This window comes from Gopherus evgoodei, chromosome 3 (assembly GCF_007399415.2).
Source record: "Gopherus evgoodei ecotype Sinaloan lineage chromosome 3, rGopEvg1_v1.p, whole genome shotgun sequence".
Classification (NCBI taxonomy): domain Eukaryota; kingdom Metazoa; phylum Chordata; order Testudines; family Testudinidae; genus Gopherus; species Gopherus evgoodei.
The window spans coordinates 146,652,500-146,667,717 of NC_044324.1; the positions used below are offsets into that span (position 1 = coordinate 146,652,500).

General features: G+C 40.7%; 1 protein-coding gene across 2 annotated transcripts in view; it reads left to right on the forward strand.

Moving 5' to 3' along the window:
• Window positions 1-15,218, forward strand: part of MTR (5-methyltetrahydrofolate-homocysteine methyltransferase) — an 82,267-nt gene that overhangs the window by 17,435 nt on the left and 49,614 nt on the right. For both annotated transcript variants that reach the window (XM_030556964.1, XM_030556965.1), the window contains exons 9-15: window positions 5,352-5,452; window positions 6,627-6,688; window positions 8,119-8,186; window positions 9,627-9,706; window positions 11,536-11,648; window positions 13,522-13,662; window positions 14,488-14,673. In XM_030556964.1, the coding sequence (XP_030412824.1) occupies window positions 5,352-5,452; window positions 6,627-6,688; window positions 8,119-8,186; window positions 9,627-9,706; window positions 11,536-11,648; window positions 13,522-13,662; window positions 14,488-14,673 (751 nt within the window). The remainder of the gene's footprint in view (window positions 1-5,351; window positions 5,453-6,626; window positions 6,689-8,118; window positions 8,187-9,626; window positions 9,707-11,535; window positions 11,649-13,521; window positions 13,663-14,487; window positions 14,674-15,218) is intronic.

A 15,218-nucleotide genomic window follows, 5' to 3' on the forward strand; every position in this document is an offset into this window, starting at 1 on the left:
TTTGTAAAATGATTCCCTTGAAACCTATGGTGTATTTAAATAGAATGCTCCAAGCCAAACAGAGTTCAGAAATACTATAAAGTTATGCACTCAGCTCTTACACCACAACCTGTTAGAGTAAGGGGAGTTGCATATTGTTCAAGTATAGAAAAATAATTGTACAGTATGCAGATCCCCACTCTCTGGCTGTTAGAAGCCAGCTGGAGCTCAGAGATTTGTATACTGCCTGTATAGTTACTGCTAGTAATTGCACAGTCATCATGCAAATTCGTTTGCTCTGATTCTCAGTTACCTGCGTAATTGCCACCCAGGTACACATAAGAAACATACAGTAGTTGATTTGACATTTTTCCTACTCACCTCAGTCCAGAACTGAGCTGCCCCTGAACTCTGGGAGGTTCCGTGGGAGTGTGCACACTGTACCATCCCTACAGCCCTCTTTGTGGCGGACTACTTCAGCTGGCTGTTCTGGTGCTGGGACAAAACCACGGCTCTGTCTCCTTCCCATCCCTTTGGGGTAGCTTGTGTCCCTCTTGAGGCACTAGGAGTTACTGCTGATATGCCTTTTACCTTTATCCCTCAGAAGCAATGTAAGAGCCAGTCAGTTTAGCACTCTGACTTTTTCCATGACAGGGAGTGACTTGTAGTCCATTAGAAGCATGGCTTGGTGTGAACGGGAGATCAGGGGACAAAGTATGTTAAAGGTCTAATTCTATATGTCTGGAGCATGCAAAATTCCCTTTGACATCAGTGTAGGAGTGTTAGCTTTATTTGGATTCAGGAGAGGGCCCTACGGGTGGCACTTGCCTATCTGATGTTGAAAGAAAATGTGTTTGTGCCTAATGTGTTGGTGAAATTGTTCAAGAAGCTTATGCATGTGAAAGATCTCTCCTGTAATGTCTAAAGGCGCACTCAAGGATGATAATGCCATTGTGGGGAAACTAAATGAATTCTTTGCATCTGTCTTCACGGCTGAGGATGTGAGGGAGATTCCCAAACCTGAGCCATTCTTTTTGGGTGACAAATCTGAGGAACTATCCCAGATTGATGTGTCATTAGAGGATGTTTTAGAACAAATAGATAAATTAGACAGTAATAAGTCGCCAGGGCCAGATGGTATTCCAGAGTTCTGAAGGAACTCAAGTGTGATATTGCAGAACTACTAACTGTGGTTTGTAACCTATCATTTAAATCAGCTTCTGTACCAAATGACTGGAGGATAGCTAGTGTGACAATTATTTTAAAAGGCTTCAGAGGTGATTCCTGGCAATTACAGGCAAGTAAGCCTGACTTCAATACCGGGCAAACTGGATGAAACTATTGTAAAGAACAGAATTGTCAGACACAGATGAGCATAACTTATTGGGGAAGAGTCAACATGGTTTTTGTAAAGGGAAATCATGCCTCACCAATCTACTAGAATTCTTTGAGGGGGGTCAACAAGCATGTGGACAAGGGTGATCCAGTGGATATAGTGTACAGATGCTCCCCGATTACGCATCATTCAGTTCCGTAATGCCTTGCATAACTCGAATTTTGCGTAAGTCGGAAATGTATACCCAACAACTATGTGCCCCACCCAACACAAACATTTCTAGCTTACAGAATTTTTTCCATAAGTGCGGATTTGCGTAAGTCGGGTGTGCGTAACCTGGGGGGTGTCTGTACTTAGATTTTCAGAAAGCCTTTGACAAGGTTCCTCACCAAAGGCTCTTAAGCAAAGCAAGCTGTCATGGGATCAGAGGGAAGGTTCTCTCATGGATTGGTAACTGGTTAAAAGATAGGAAACAAAGGGTAGGAATAAATGGTCAGTTTTCAGAATGGAGAGAGGTAAATAGTGGTGTCCCCCAGGAGTCTGTACTGGGACCAGTACTACTCAACCTATTCATAGATGATCTGGAAAAAGGCTTAAACAGTGAGGTGGCAAAATTTGCAGATGATACAAAACTACTCAAGTTAATTAAGTCCAAAGCAGATTGCAAAAAGCCACAAAGGGATCTCACAAAATTGGGTGACTGGACAACAAAATGGCAGATGAAAATCAATGTTGTTAAATGCAAAGTAATTATGGAAAACATCATCCCAACTATACATACAAAATGATGGGATCTAAATTAGCTGTTACCACTTGAGATAGATCTTGGACTCATTGAGTGGGTGTTTTCAAAGAACTATCCACAATGTGCAGTGCTGTCAAAAAAGCAAACAGAATTTTTGGAATCATTAAGAAAGGGATAGATATTAAGACAGAAAATATCATGTTGAATCTATATACATCCATGCTACCCCCACATCTTGAGTACTGCATGCAGATGTGGTCCCTCCATCTCAAAAAAAGATATAGTGGAATTGGAAGAGGTTCAGTAAAGGGCAACGAAAATAATTAGAGGTATGGAACAGCTTCCGTATAAGGAGAGATTTAAAAGATTGGGACTTTTCAGCTTGGAAAAGAGATGACTAAGGGGGGATATGATAGAGGTCTATAAAATCATGACTGATGTGGATAAAGTGAATATGGAAGTGTTAACTTACCACTTCTCATAACACAAGAAACTAGGGGTCACCAAATGAAATTGATAGGCAGCAGGTTTAAACCTAACAAAAGAAAGTATTTCTTCACACATTGCACAGTCAACCTGTGGAAGTCTTTTCCAGAGGATGTTGTGAAGGCCAAGACTCTAAAAGAGTTAAAAAAAGAACTAGATAAATTCATGGAGGATAGGTACATCAATGGCTATTAGCCAGGATGGGCAGAGATGGTGTCCCTAGCTTCTGTTGATCAGAAGCTGGGAATGGTGACAGAGGATGGATCACTTGTTTGCCTGTTCTGTTCATTCCTTCTGGGGCACCTGGCATTGGCCACTGTCGGAAGACAGGATACTGGATTGGACGGATCTTTGGTCTGACCCAGTATGGCCATTCTTATGTTCTTACATCTAAATCAGTGAGACATAGGATGTATCCGGCAAGTAAATTCAATTGCACAAGCTTAATGCTGTCACTGGACAGCCTTAACTGATGCACTCAGTTTCTTCCAAATTTTAAGTGTTTTAGCAAAGAAAAATGTATCTTAACTGGGCAGATTGAGGCAGTTCTTTGATCTTTCTGTTGTCTCCATTTTTTCCTGTAGTAGAAGGCAGTGCCTCTTTCTCATTTAATCTGTGCATTTTGGATCTGCTTGTACTTTCACACCTACAGTGTAGAAAGCAGTAGGTATAAATGTTGCCAAGATATATGGTCATTTTCCAGCTGCACTTTTATTTCAAACCTTGCTTCACCATTCCCTGTGTTGCAACAGGCTGGTATCTCAGTATGGTAGAGAAATAGCAGGTTTTTTGGTACTAACAGTATTATATAAGAGCAAAATTAAGATGTTCCCATGGGATGTTGCAAACATAATGAAGCTTTTACATACTTCCGTGAGGAAAGTGGGCAGTACTTAATTGGAGCAGGTTGCTAGATGGCATGAGGAAAGTAATATATTGTGAGTTCTGCAGGGGTTGCTCCAGCCTGTTCCCAGTGGGGGAGCTGACGTGGGCTAGACTGAAGGGAGGGAAAGGGAGGGGCTGCACAATGCATCTTGTGGGCACACATTGTTATTTTTTTAACAATATGCACTTAAATATGTGTTTTTTTTTATCTGTTATCCTCAAAGAATAAAAATATATATAAACTGGTTTTAAACTTCATATTTGTCAGCTCACTGGTGCAACATTTATTCACAAAAAATCAACAGGAAAAAACCTAAGCCAATAAATAAACTAATAATAATAATAAACTGCAAACTTCTGGTGGGAAATTATTTAAGTAATTCCAATAGCTAATGACTTTAAATCTGAGAGTGCACTGTCTGAAATAAATAGGGTGAAATTCATTAAGGACAAATGCAAAGTAGGAGGAACAATCAGTTGTGTACACATAAAATGGGAAATGACTGCCTAGGAAGGAGTATTGGGGAAAGGGATCTGGGGGTCATAGTGGACCATAAGCTAAATATGAGTCAACACCGTGATGCTGTTGCAAAAAAAGAGAACATCATTCTGGGATGTATTAGCCAGAGTGTTGTAAGTAAGACACGAGAATTAATTATCCTGCTCTATTCCGTGCTATTTAGGCCTCAGCTGGAGTACTGTGTCCAGTTCTGGGTACCACATTTCAGGAAAGATGTGGACAAATTGGAGAAAGTCCAGAGAAGAGCAGCAAAAATGATTGAAAGTCTAGAAAACATGACCTATGAGGAAGATTGAAAAAAATTGCATTTGTTTAGTCTAGAGAAGACTGAGAGGGGACATAACAGTTCTCAAGTACATAAAAGGTTATTGCAAGGAGGGGGTGAAAAATTGTTGTTCTTAACCTCTGAGGATCGGACAAGAAGCAATGGGCTTAAATTGCAGCAAGGGAGGTTTGGGTTGGACATTAGGAAAAACTTCCTAACTGTCAGGGTAGTTAAGCACTGGAATAAATTGCCTAGGGAGGTTGTGGAATCTCCGTCATTGGAAATTTTTAAGAGCAGGTTAGACAAACATCTGTCAGGAATGGTCTAGATAATACTTGTCCTGCCATGAGTGCAGGTAACTGAACTAGATGATCTTTTGAGGTTCCCTTCCAGTTCTATGATTCTGTGATTATATTTTAAATTTAGCCATTTGCACACGGTAAAGTAGACTATTTGGAAGATTTGGAGACTCAGAGCCATAATATAACAACTCGCACTGCGGTCAATCTGGAGCAGGGGACCTCAGTGCTAGAGAGGGTTAATTGAGCACAGGTACTGTAGGAGACATCACCCAAAACCTTTGGGTTCTGTCCTCTGGCCTTAGCAGCAGCTGGAGGAGGCAGTGGGCAGGAATAGGGATGAATGTTGATTCTATGCAGCTCATGAGCCCCAACCAGTTTGTAAACCTTAGTGTGGTCAGCCTGGGCCAGAGCATGTGCATCTGCAGCAGGCATGTGGCAGAGAGCCGCGCTCTGGAGATGAGAACCAGGCAGGAAGGAAGTAGGAGAGCCATTTCAGATTTTGGTAGTGGAGGGCAAGTTAAAGATTTCAGGGGCTACTTAGGTACCTGTAAACTAGTTTTTTAATAACTAAGAAATTAGCTGTTAGGAGCGCTGTATCTATTTCCTGTATAAAGAAATTACACAGATACAACATTTTTGGAGCCTTAACATAGGTATCATAAACACATTTGATACTTTGTAAACTGTCATAACATAGAGATAAATAAAATCCGCTTCCTTTCTTCACCAGGCATACTCTGTTACTAGTGGGAGAGTACCATTGTTACCAGTATTTCTTTGTTGTTTTTGTTTTTGCTTTAAACCAGGAATAAATGCAATTTTTATTTTTTCAGTATTGGCTTAAACTGTGCATTAGGGGCAGTGGAAATGAGGCCTTTCATTGAAACAATTGGGAAGTGTACGACGGCCTATATCATCTGTTATCCCAATGCAGGTATGTTTTATGTGTGTGTACACAAAGGAAATTAGTCCAGCCTTTCCATACCACTAGAAGTAATACACCAGGTAGATAATTTACAGGTCAATCAGTGTACACAATATACAGTGTACACAAGTAGCTCATCATCTTCAGTCCATTTTTTTGTTTATATTTCAGCACCCAAAGAAGCTATTTTTGGCCTAGAAGCTTGTATTGTGTGAATTATTTGATCATTCTCATAAAAAGGTGGATCTAGAAGGTTAACTGAGCAGCTATACCTATCAACTTCAGTCAGAGCAGTTTCAGGTGCATGGTGGATAATTTAAATCTTTTTGGGGCTCAGTCTTGCAACCTTTACTCTTCTGAGTAGACCCAATGAAGTCATTCAAGCTACTTATTTTAATGGGGCCACTTACGTGAATACAGTGTGAAGGATCAGGCACTTTTATTGCCCCAACACAGCTTTGAGGAAACATTTTCTGTGAGAGAGAGAGAGAAGTAGGGGTTCACCAGGAAATAAAGCTCCGTTACCCAAAACTCCTTTGGGAGCATGTATGTAAACTGGTTTTATTTTCTAGCATCTCATGTATCTGATATTCTAGCAGTTTGCTCCCAAGCTCTTTTCTATATTTTTTTAATATCCAAAATTTTATTTTCCCCTTAGAGACAGGATTTGAAGCTTGAAAAAGAAAATAATTGCTCTGAAAAGCAAATAGTTTAAGACCAGGCCAGACTACTACTTGCAACTTTGTAATTAAGAAAAGACTAATAATTTTTTTTATTTATATTTTTTTGTAGAAGTGTAGCAGCTACTCAGTTGAAAGGAAATGACAGAACTTTAACAGCACTCAGTAGCTATAGCAGCATAACTGTTAGGTTAAAAGAAATAATTCCTTTAAAAACAAATCCCAACACTTTTTTCTCCTACCTTACTACATTCCCCTTTCCAACTCTTCAGGAAATAAATGTCATTACTACTATAAGTTAGAAACACATTTAGAATTTAACATTAAAAAAAAATTAGTTGTCATGAGGAATCCCAAACACTTTCAGGAGCAACTAATAACAACACACTGAATGATGATCAGAAGCGCAATGAGACATTTCAGTTCTACATGTGCAGCTGCTTTAAATGTCTCCTCTTTGTGGGGTTTAAACACATTGTAATACTCTGAAAATATTTTTCAAGGTCTCCCCAATGCCTTTGGAGGTTATGACGAAACCCCTGAAGTGACTGCCAAGCATATAAAGGTAGGGAATATTTCTCATGAATGGGTTTTACCTGTCACAGTAATAGTAACTTGGCTGTCTCTGCATTTACTTTATGTAATCTTACTGTAGCACTTTAACTGGTTCTCAAGCAAATATCACTTGGGTATTTAGCTGGGGTCTGTTTTGTATATTACAAACATCACTTTTCCCCAGCAGTTTATAACCAGTGTATTGAATGGTGGCACTTGGTGACTCAGATCAAGAGAAACTTCTATTTAATGAATTTTGAAACCCTAAGTCATTCTGGCTTTTTTTCCGCCCATTAAGTTGCAGGACGGTTGCTTAGCTTGTGAGATCCATTGATTAGGTGCTACAGATCACAAGCACTTGCAGTCTTTTTCACTCTTTTTCTTACTCTCTTTTTGCAAAGAATTCATCACATAAGAGGGCAAGCTAACTATGAACATAAATCTGAGTGGTTTTTTTGAGTTCCTGTGCAGGAAACCTGCAGTGAGAAAGAAGCTCACTTAGATAACTCTAGCCTAAGTTGATGGTTTCCAGCCTTTTCCATCCCCTCCCATCTAGCAAAGACCCTCTTATAGAGGAATAAAGGAAGAGCAGGGTGATTACAACCCCCTGACAACTGATCCTGACTCCTAGGTTGAGAAACCCTGGCCTGAGTTGGCAGACAACACAAATTACAACAGTTGGAAATTTGGTTTCCAAGAGGATTTTCCCGCTGGTGGAGAAGAAAGCTAGCTACTGCCTGTTAACTATCAAGTAATCAAAATTAAACTGAATTACGTTTTGTGAATTATCTTGTAATATACAAGTGCTTCAAAACAATTTGTAAAATAGGAAGTTAAGTACCGTGCAGGAAACTGAGCAGCCTTTATGCGCTTGGCACTATCTTGCACAGTCATAACATTTATAACCACTTTGGGGAGAGGAAGAGTGGTCCATGACACAGGTTTTTCCATTGCTCACTCTGCAAAGTGCTATTTGACCTTTGCTGTCCACCTGAGACTAGCAGAGGGATCTGGGCTTTAAAGTGTGAGCAGGAGGGCAATATCTGAAGCAGTGTAGAACTTTGGCCTTGTGTGTTTATTTTCAAATGTAGACATGTAAATCAACACTTAGCTTTAGACACTCACATTTGCAAATTTGGTCTACAGCTTTTAGGCTAGAGACAAGAGGGTTGCCAGACTAGCATCTGGGAGTGAATAGAGTGGAAGGAATAATAAATGTTAAAGGGAAGTAAAAGTATTGAAACCAGAGGGGTAAAATTCAGTGGGCTTCTTTGAGTTGGGTTAAATTCAGTAACATTGCTTCATTTTGTTTTTCTTCGGGGAGCTTTAGCTTGCTTGATATTTGGTGAATATAGATTTTCTTACCTTCGTTTTTGTGAATTGCCTGTTATTGGTTGCAGTTATCAACTTGAAACTAAATAGTCTTTTCCCTGCACACAGAGCTTTGCTTTGGATGGTTTGGTCAACATAGTTGGAGGTTGCTGTGGTACCACTCCAGCCCATATCAGGTAACTTCACAGGTAATGTTAGTCTATTCAAATGCACAGGAAAGGAAGATATCCCTGTTCATCCAAACTGGAGTTCCATAATTTGTATTAGGACCTCTTCACAAAAAGAATAAGACAATGCACTTGATCAAGGTGGAGCAGAAAGTGCTGTGCTCCTGCATTAGCGGCCTGTTGTTGCGGGGACTGTAGGGTAAAAACAAGTGCAATACACCTGGTCCCCATCTTGACCAAAACTGTTCCAGAATAAAACCCTGTCTTCTCCTTTCCCCTCCTCTGCTGTGCTGCTCCTGTAGCTTTTGTGTGATAATACTGCAAAGCTGCTTTGAAGGGAAAAGGAAAAACGAGGCAAAGCCATGGCAAGGATCTGGGAAGGTTAAAATGACAGCCCCATCTGGTCGGGAGAGATGTTTCGGTACAGCCCCACTAGAAATAGTAATTTGGAAGACTTCCTTCCTCCCTTTATTCCTTCAGCGTTCACAAGAGGCAGACCCCTTCTCCCACGGGGATGGGGAAAAGCTATCCCTTCTGAGCCATTGTTGCTCTGATGTCCTGTGTGAGTGCAGGAGGCATGGCACGTTGCCCTCAGTATTGCAAAGCCAAGAGAGGGAAGATGGACATGCTGTCATAATAGTTGTGTTCATTCTGGGTCGCCTCAGGGCCATTAGGAGAAGCATCCCAGCTCAGAGAGTTAGTGAAATCTGACCCTTGTTGCTGCTATACAACAATCCATGTTCGAGAAATCAGGATTTTAATGGGAACCTCTGGGGCTGAGCAGTAGTGTGGAGAATCTCTCTGTGCACCCATAAGTAAGGCTAAGATTTGTCATGGTTATTTGTAGTAAAAGTCACAGACAGGTCATGGGCAATAAACAAAAATTCATGGAAGCCGTGACCTGTCTGCGGCTTTTGCTGCTGCAGCTCCATGGTTTCTCCTGCCACTATGATGGCTGAGAGCTGTGGGGTCACCCGCCAGCTAGGCTGTAGCTGGAAACCTGAGGAGGGCCCCCTGAGGAGGATGTTGTCTGTCGCTAGAACCCTGCAGGGGCCCTGCTGGCTGCCAGCTCTAGTCCCGCGGCCCCAGGGGCTGAAGCAGAAAACTTTATGGAGCAGATTCCTTGACTTCCATGAACTATGTGACATAAGTAAACGTGTCATCTGGTGGGGGTGGTGATCTCCCATTTTGTATCTGATAAATGTCTTTAGCTCCATACACTTACTACATTTTGGATATAACATATTTCTGAAAAGCATTTATTTTTGCCTTTGGCTGCCCAAAATGAAACATGTTGTTGTTCTTGTTTAGCAGGGCTGAATTACAGGGGAGAGGGGTATCTCTGTCTAGTACGTTTTTCATTTGCATATTACACAGAGGATTTAGATTTTAATTAAAAATTTGTATTCTTAACTCTGGAGCTTTTTCTTTCCTCCTTCTGTTATTCAGGGAGATTGCTGAAGCAGTAAAAACATGTAAACCTCGTATTCCCCCCTCCTTCGTTTCAGAAGGGTATATGCTGCTGTCAGGTAAGCGAGAGAATAACAGCTTGATACTCTCCTCTTGTGACATGTACTGAGTTACTGCTCTCTAGAGACCATAAGGGGTGGCCAAGATCCCAACTCCATAGCCAGATACACTAGCTTCTGAAAGTTGTGCATGCAGATCCAAAGTTCACAGCTTGGGCCCATCTCGAGTTACAGCTAAAGAATTAGTGAAACTATCAGAAATGTCTCTTAGACCTGATCTACGCTGGTCTCAGTCTTGTTTAATAATAGCCTATGTATTTTTTACCAGTGGATCTCAAAGCACTTTGCACAAAAGGATAAGTATTCTTATCCCCTAGGGCAAATGGAGAAATTTAGGCCCAGAGAGGTGAGCTGATGTGCTGCAGGTCATGTGACAGGTGAGTGGCAGAGCCAGGAATAGAAGGTTTATAACACTGTTTGACTAGTGAGGATGGAATTAACCCATGGTAAATCTGAATCTAGAATGTGGTTTTTGACTACAGTTTGGCTCTGTACACATGAGCTTGCCAAAATCCTAGCCAGGGTATCATAAAACATTTGCAACAGTAGCAAGATTTAAATCCTGTCTTTTCAGGGTTGGGTTTGATTTATCAAACCAATTCAGCATACATTAAACAAATCAGGTCTCGAACTAGGGTCTGCAGCAGGAGCCTACCTGCTCCCAGTAGGTCTTACTCTCAACTGAGCTGCTTGTTGTTGTCCTTTTATCAAAGATCTGCAGGGTATTGCCTGATCTCTGGGTTCAGACCCATGGCTGGGGATGTAGCTAATTAGTCACAGAATGGGAGTTGTGATGTCAAGCCTGACTCTCTCAAAGGGCCATATCACCTTATGTTTCCTGCGTAATGGGAATCTTGTTCGATATGTTTCTTAAATCCATCTGTAAGGCCAGTATACAATATTTGGGGCTAAAAGCTTCTGAATATTTTTTTTAATGAATTGGGAAATTTTTAATTGGACAAATTAGCCATTGTTCTTTGGGAGTCAGGAAGTAAGTTACTCGTCATCCTCGTTGGGTACATTTCCAAAGTGATAGCAGAAGGATTTAATGTCACAGTATCAAGTCACATGAAGGTGTTTGCATGTTTGGAAGTAAACCCTATCCTCAGCATTATTAATCTTATTGAGGAATTAATATTTTATACCATTTATCATTATTTTAACTTGTGGTTCTCATAACTTGGGACAGTGTTTTCAAGCTTGGATTTCAGAGGTGTCGAGCATCATCTGGTTCCATTGACTTGCTTCCATGGAAGCTGCATTTGATCACTGCCTCTGAACCTCAAGCCAGTTTTTCAGGTGCCTAAAGTTTGAAAATTACAGCTAGGACTGGTTTATTTTATACCGTGTACAATGCAACTACAAAGTTTAGAGGCCCAACCTTGCAGCCATTCCACATGCAAAACCTCATTGGTGTTAATGGGGAGGGATGTGCCCAGAAGAACTACAAGATAAGGATGCTAGAGATACATGTATGAGGGTGTGGTTGTGTAGAGTTGCTTTCTTCTTGAGGTTGTCTCCCATCAGCATACTCGTGGTACCCCACCTACAGCAGTATTTTCTGACCCTTTGTCTACATTGTAAAGGAGATACAGCTGCTAGAGCCTGCAGTTAAGAATTTTGCTATTGAAAGAGATTTTGTCCATTGCCATGACAATTTAGTGGACGAAATGATTCATTCCAATTTCAGCTTGATAAATTGAGGGATCCATATTCCCACAGATAAGCCTGGCCTTATCTCTTGGACTGGCAATAAATTGTTTATTCTCTACAGTGTCTCCATTTTTTCCCTGCATCTTTACAAATGTTTTCTAAAATGTCCCTTTAAGGTCTTGAGCCCTTCAGGATTGGCCCATACACCAACTTCGTTAACATTGGTGAACGCTGCAATGTGGCAGGATCAAAGAAGTTTGCTAAGCTCATCATGGCAGGGAACTATGAAGTGAGCATCCCATTTAATTTACACTTCTAATACTACTTTTTCTAAACAATTATACGGTTACAGTATTTTTCCACTCCATTACATTACATTACTAATTACTTATTAGGTCTACATGTAGTCCTCCTCCCACACCAGCTATAGGAAGGTAAAATCTCCTCTTTAGTTTTCCTGTTTTTTCTCATTGCTCTTCCTTACTTAGGTTCCTGGCTGAGCATAATAGCTCTTGATGAATCCACAGTTAGGGTTTTGCCAAGTGCTTTGTTAGCTAGCATTATTGAAGAATCTGTTTCTCCTATAATACTAGCTATACAGTCAAGGAGAAGATAGACAGAAAATAGAAAATAAATATTTCTTGATTTATGCTGTATTCTCAGCAATCTGGAGCTAGAGATTGAAGCTGGCGGGAGGAGGGGAATGGGGAGGTTTATGGGAAAGATACCCAAGAAAAGTTGGTCACTACAACTTAGAACAATGCCAGTTCAAAATGTAAAGATCCTCAGCTGTTGTAAAATGTCATAGCTCCATTGAGGCAAATGGCAGTATGGTACTTTATACCACCTGAAGATTTGCCCCCAAAGTAGGTTGTTCTGCTATTTCATACCATAGAAATAAGAGCTTTTGTTGGAGTGAGACCTAAAATGTAACAGCTGAGTCTGGCATGAGATGAGGAAAATTGAACCACAGTTCGCTGGGGTTTTGAGAAATAGACAGGTGTTTTGATTTTGTTTTGTTTTCCGCCCCCTCCCCCCATCAATCAAATGACAAAAACAAAGCAAACAAACATAAGCATTCAGATAACGTAAGAAGGACTCTAATATTCCCCTCCTAACACACAATCATTGTTTTGCAGCTTAATAAACATGGAATAGTCTCCAGTAATGAAGAATATATGGTATGTCTACACAGCAAAGAAAAACCCACGACTGGCCTGCTCAGGCTTGTTTCATTGCTGTGTAGACTTCTGGGTTCAGGCTGGAGTCTGAGCTCTGGGACCCTCCCACCTTGCAGTGTTCTAGTGCCCAGGCTCCAGCCCAAGCCCAGAAGACTACACAGCAATGAAAAATCCCTGCAGCCTGAGCCCCGTGAACCCGAGTTGGCTGGCACGGGCCAATCACAGGTTTTTCTTTGCTGTGTAGATATACCCTGAGAGGCTAAGATTATTTTAGTTTGTGACTTACAGGTCCTTACTGTAGTCCATCCTATTTTCCTGTAATCATTTGCAATCAGAACTGATTGTGACCATGTGAAGCTTTGATCTTTTCAATAAAACACATTGCTAACTATGTTTAAAATTGAAGGCACTGCCAGGCCATTGTGTCAAAATCACCACATTTTTGCAGACAGAATGACATCAGCTTTGCATTACTAATGATTTCTGGGTTGGCATATTCATAGATTCCCAAGCCAGAAGGGACCATTTTGATCACTTAGTCTGACCACCTGTATAACACAGGTCATAGATCTTCCCCAGAATAATTCCTAGAGAATACCTCCTTTAGAAAAACAGCCAATCTCGGTTTAAAAATTGTCAGTGATGGAGAATCCATCATGACTCGAAATTGTTGTAATAGTTAAAAACGTTCGCCTTGTTTCTGGTCTGAATTTGTCTAGCTCCAACTTCCAGCCATTGGATCTGTTAGACCTTTCTCTGCTAGATTGAAGAGCCCATTATTATGTATTTGTTCCCCATCTAAATACTTAAATTGTAATCAAGTCGCCCATTATTCTTCTCTAAGCAGAAAAAGAGATGTTCTCATTTTGATAATCTACAGCATAGGGTGAATTCAGAGAGCTTTGTTTGGGAAAGTGAAATGATGTCTTCACCGTGATTAACTCATTTGTTCTGCTTATTCATTTTAAATCCCTTCTTTAGGAAGCTCTGAGTGTAGCCAAGGCCCAAGTTGAGATGGGAGCCCAGGTTTTGGATATCAATATGGATGATGGAATGCTGGATGGGCCGAGTGCTATGGCCAGATTTTGTAACTTCATTGCTTCGGAACCTGACATTGCTAAGGTTGTACTTGATTCATCCCACAGCACGTTCAATCAGATTTCTGTTGATACGTGAATCGCAATTCGGTAAAATGTTGATACGGATTGTTATGTTCAGTAAACAGAAAGTATGTGTATTTAGTTATCCTCCACTAGGTTTGTGATGGGAAAGGCATCAGAATTTGGGTTCTTTCCTTCCTTTTAGAATAGTGTCATGTGTGCTAAGTGGCATGCAGCAGATGGCCTTTCACGGAAACACAGATTTTTAAGCACACTCCTTCTGAGCTGCATTGTCTTTTATTGCCAACTCAAAGGCATGCTGTGTTTTTCCTTTCGTTGGCAGAGCAGAATATCAAGTCCTTTTTAAAATCACTGTACACAATCTAAAGTGGTAGTAGAGTGCTGTGCTTAGCAGTGTTCTGATACATAAATCTCATCTGTTTGCACAATAAGGGTGCAGAGTTGGCTGTAGACATAGGAAGGTTCTCCCACATGATACTAAAACCTGTTGATGCCAAGCAATTTTACTTTCTGAAAACCAATACTTGCATGCTGGAAGATAAGCTAGGGGAGGAGAGCACGGAAGAGAGAGAGATCTCTGTATAATATGCATGTTATGGAGGCACCATAGCAGCTCTGTATTTAGACTTGCATTGAGCAAGTATTCTGTGTGCTATTTTGTTTGTAGATTTCTTCTGTTTTTTTTATTCCTTTCCTTAAGCAGGCTTGAAAACCTGACGAATGTTGTGTTTGCTTTTCCAGCCTTTTGTTTAAGTTGGAGGATGGTAGTCAGGGAAAATTTGCTGCTAATTTGCACTTCCCCTCTTTATCTTTCTGCTGGATTCAGGTGCCGTTATGCATTGATTCTTCAAATTTCTCTGTGATTGAAGCTGGCTTGAAGTGTTGCCAAGGGAAATGCATTGTGAACAGCATCAGCCTGAAGGAAGGTGAAGATGATTTCCTTGAAAAAGCAAGAAGGATTAAGTTATACGGAGCAGCTGTGGTGGTCATGGCTTTTGATGAAGTGGGTCAAGTGAGTGTCACTTTCTTATTATGTGACAGATTTCACTTTTTGAGATGACAGGCTCCTTATTCCCATAGGAGAAGGAGGTAAAGTGGCTCTGTAGTTAGGGTCTAATATGATTAAAGACCTGTACAATCTTAGCAACACTTTTTGTTACTCTGATCTAGAGACATTTTTGACGCTGTTGGCCTGATTGTGTTTAGATAGCCTATATCCATGTGGGTAGTCTATTTGAAACCACTAGGTTAATTAAATTGACTATACCATAGAGTAAGAGTGACAGAATCAGACCTGAGCTACTAATAGGGCAGCTCCAGGCCCCATTGTAGGAGGCCAAGGTCTGCCAGTAGTAGCAGCAGTATTGGTGTGCCACAAGGCTATGCCATCTGTACTAGATGATCGCGATAGTGGAGTAGGCAGGAATTTTATAGCAGGGATATAAATTTTCTGTTAAATTCTATGCTACTTTTCCACTTCAGGTTTCTAGTTCAGAAATTGATTGGCATATTGACCAGAGAGAAGACTAAGTTCAGATCTATTTGTGAATCAGTTTT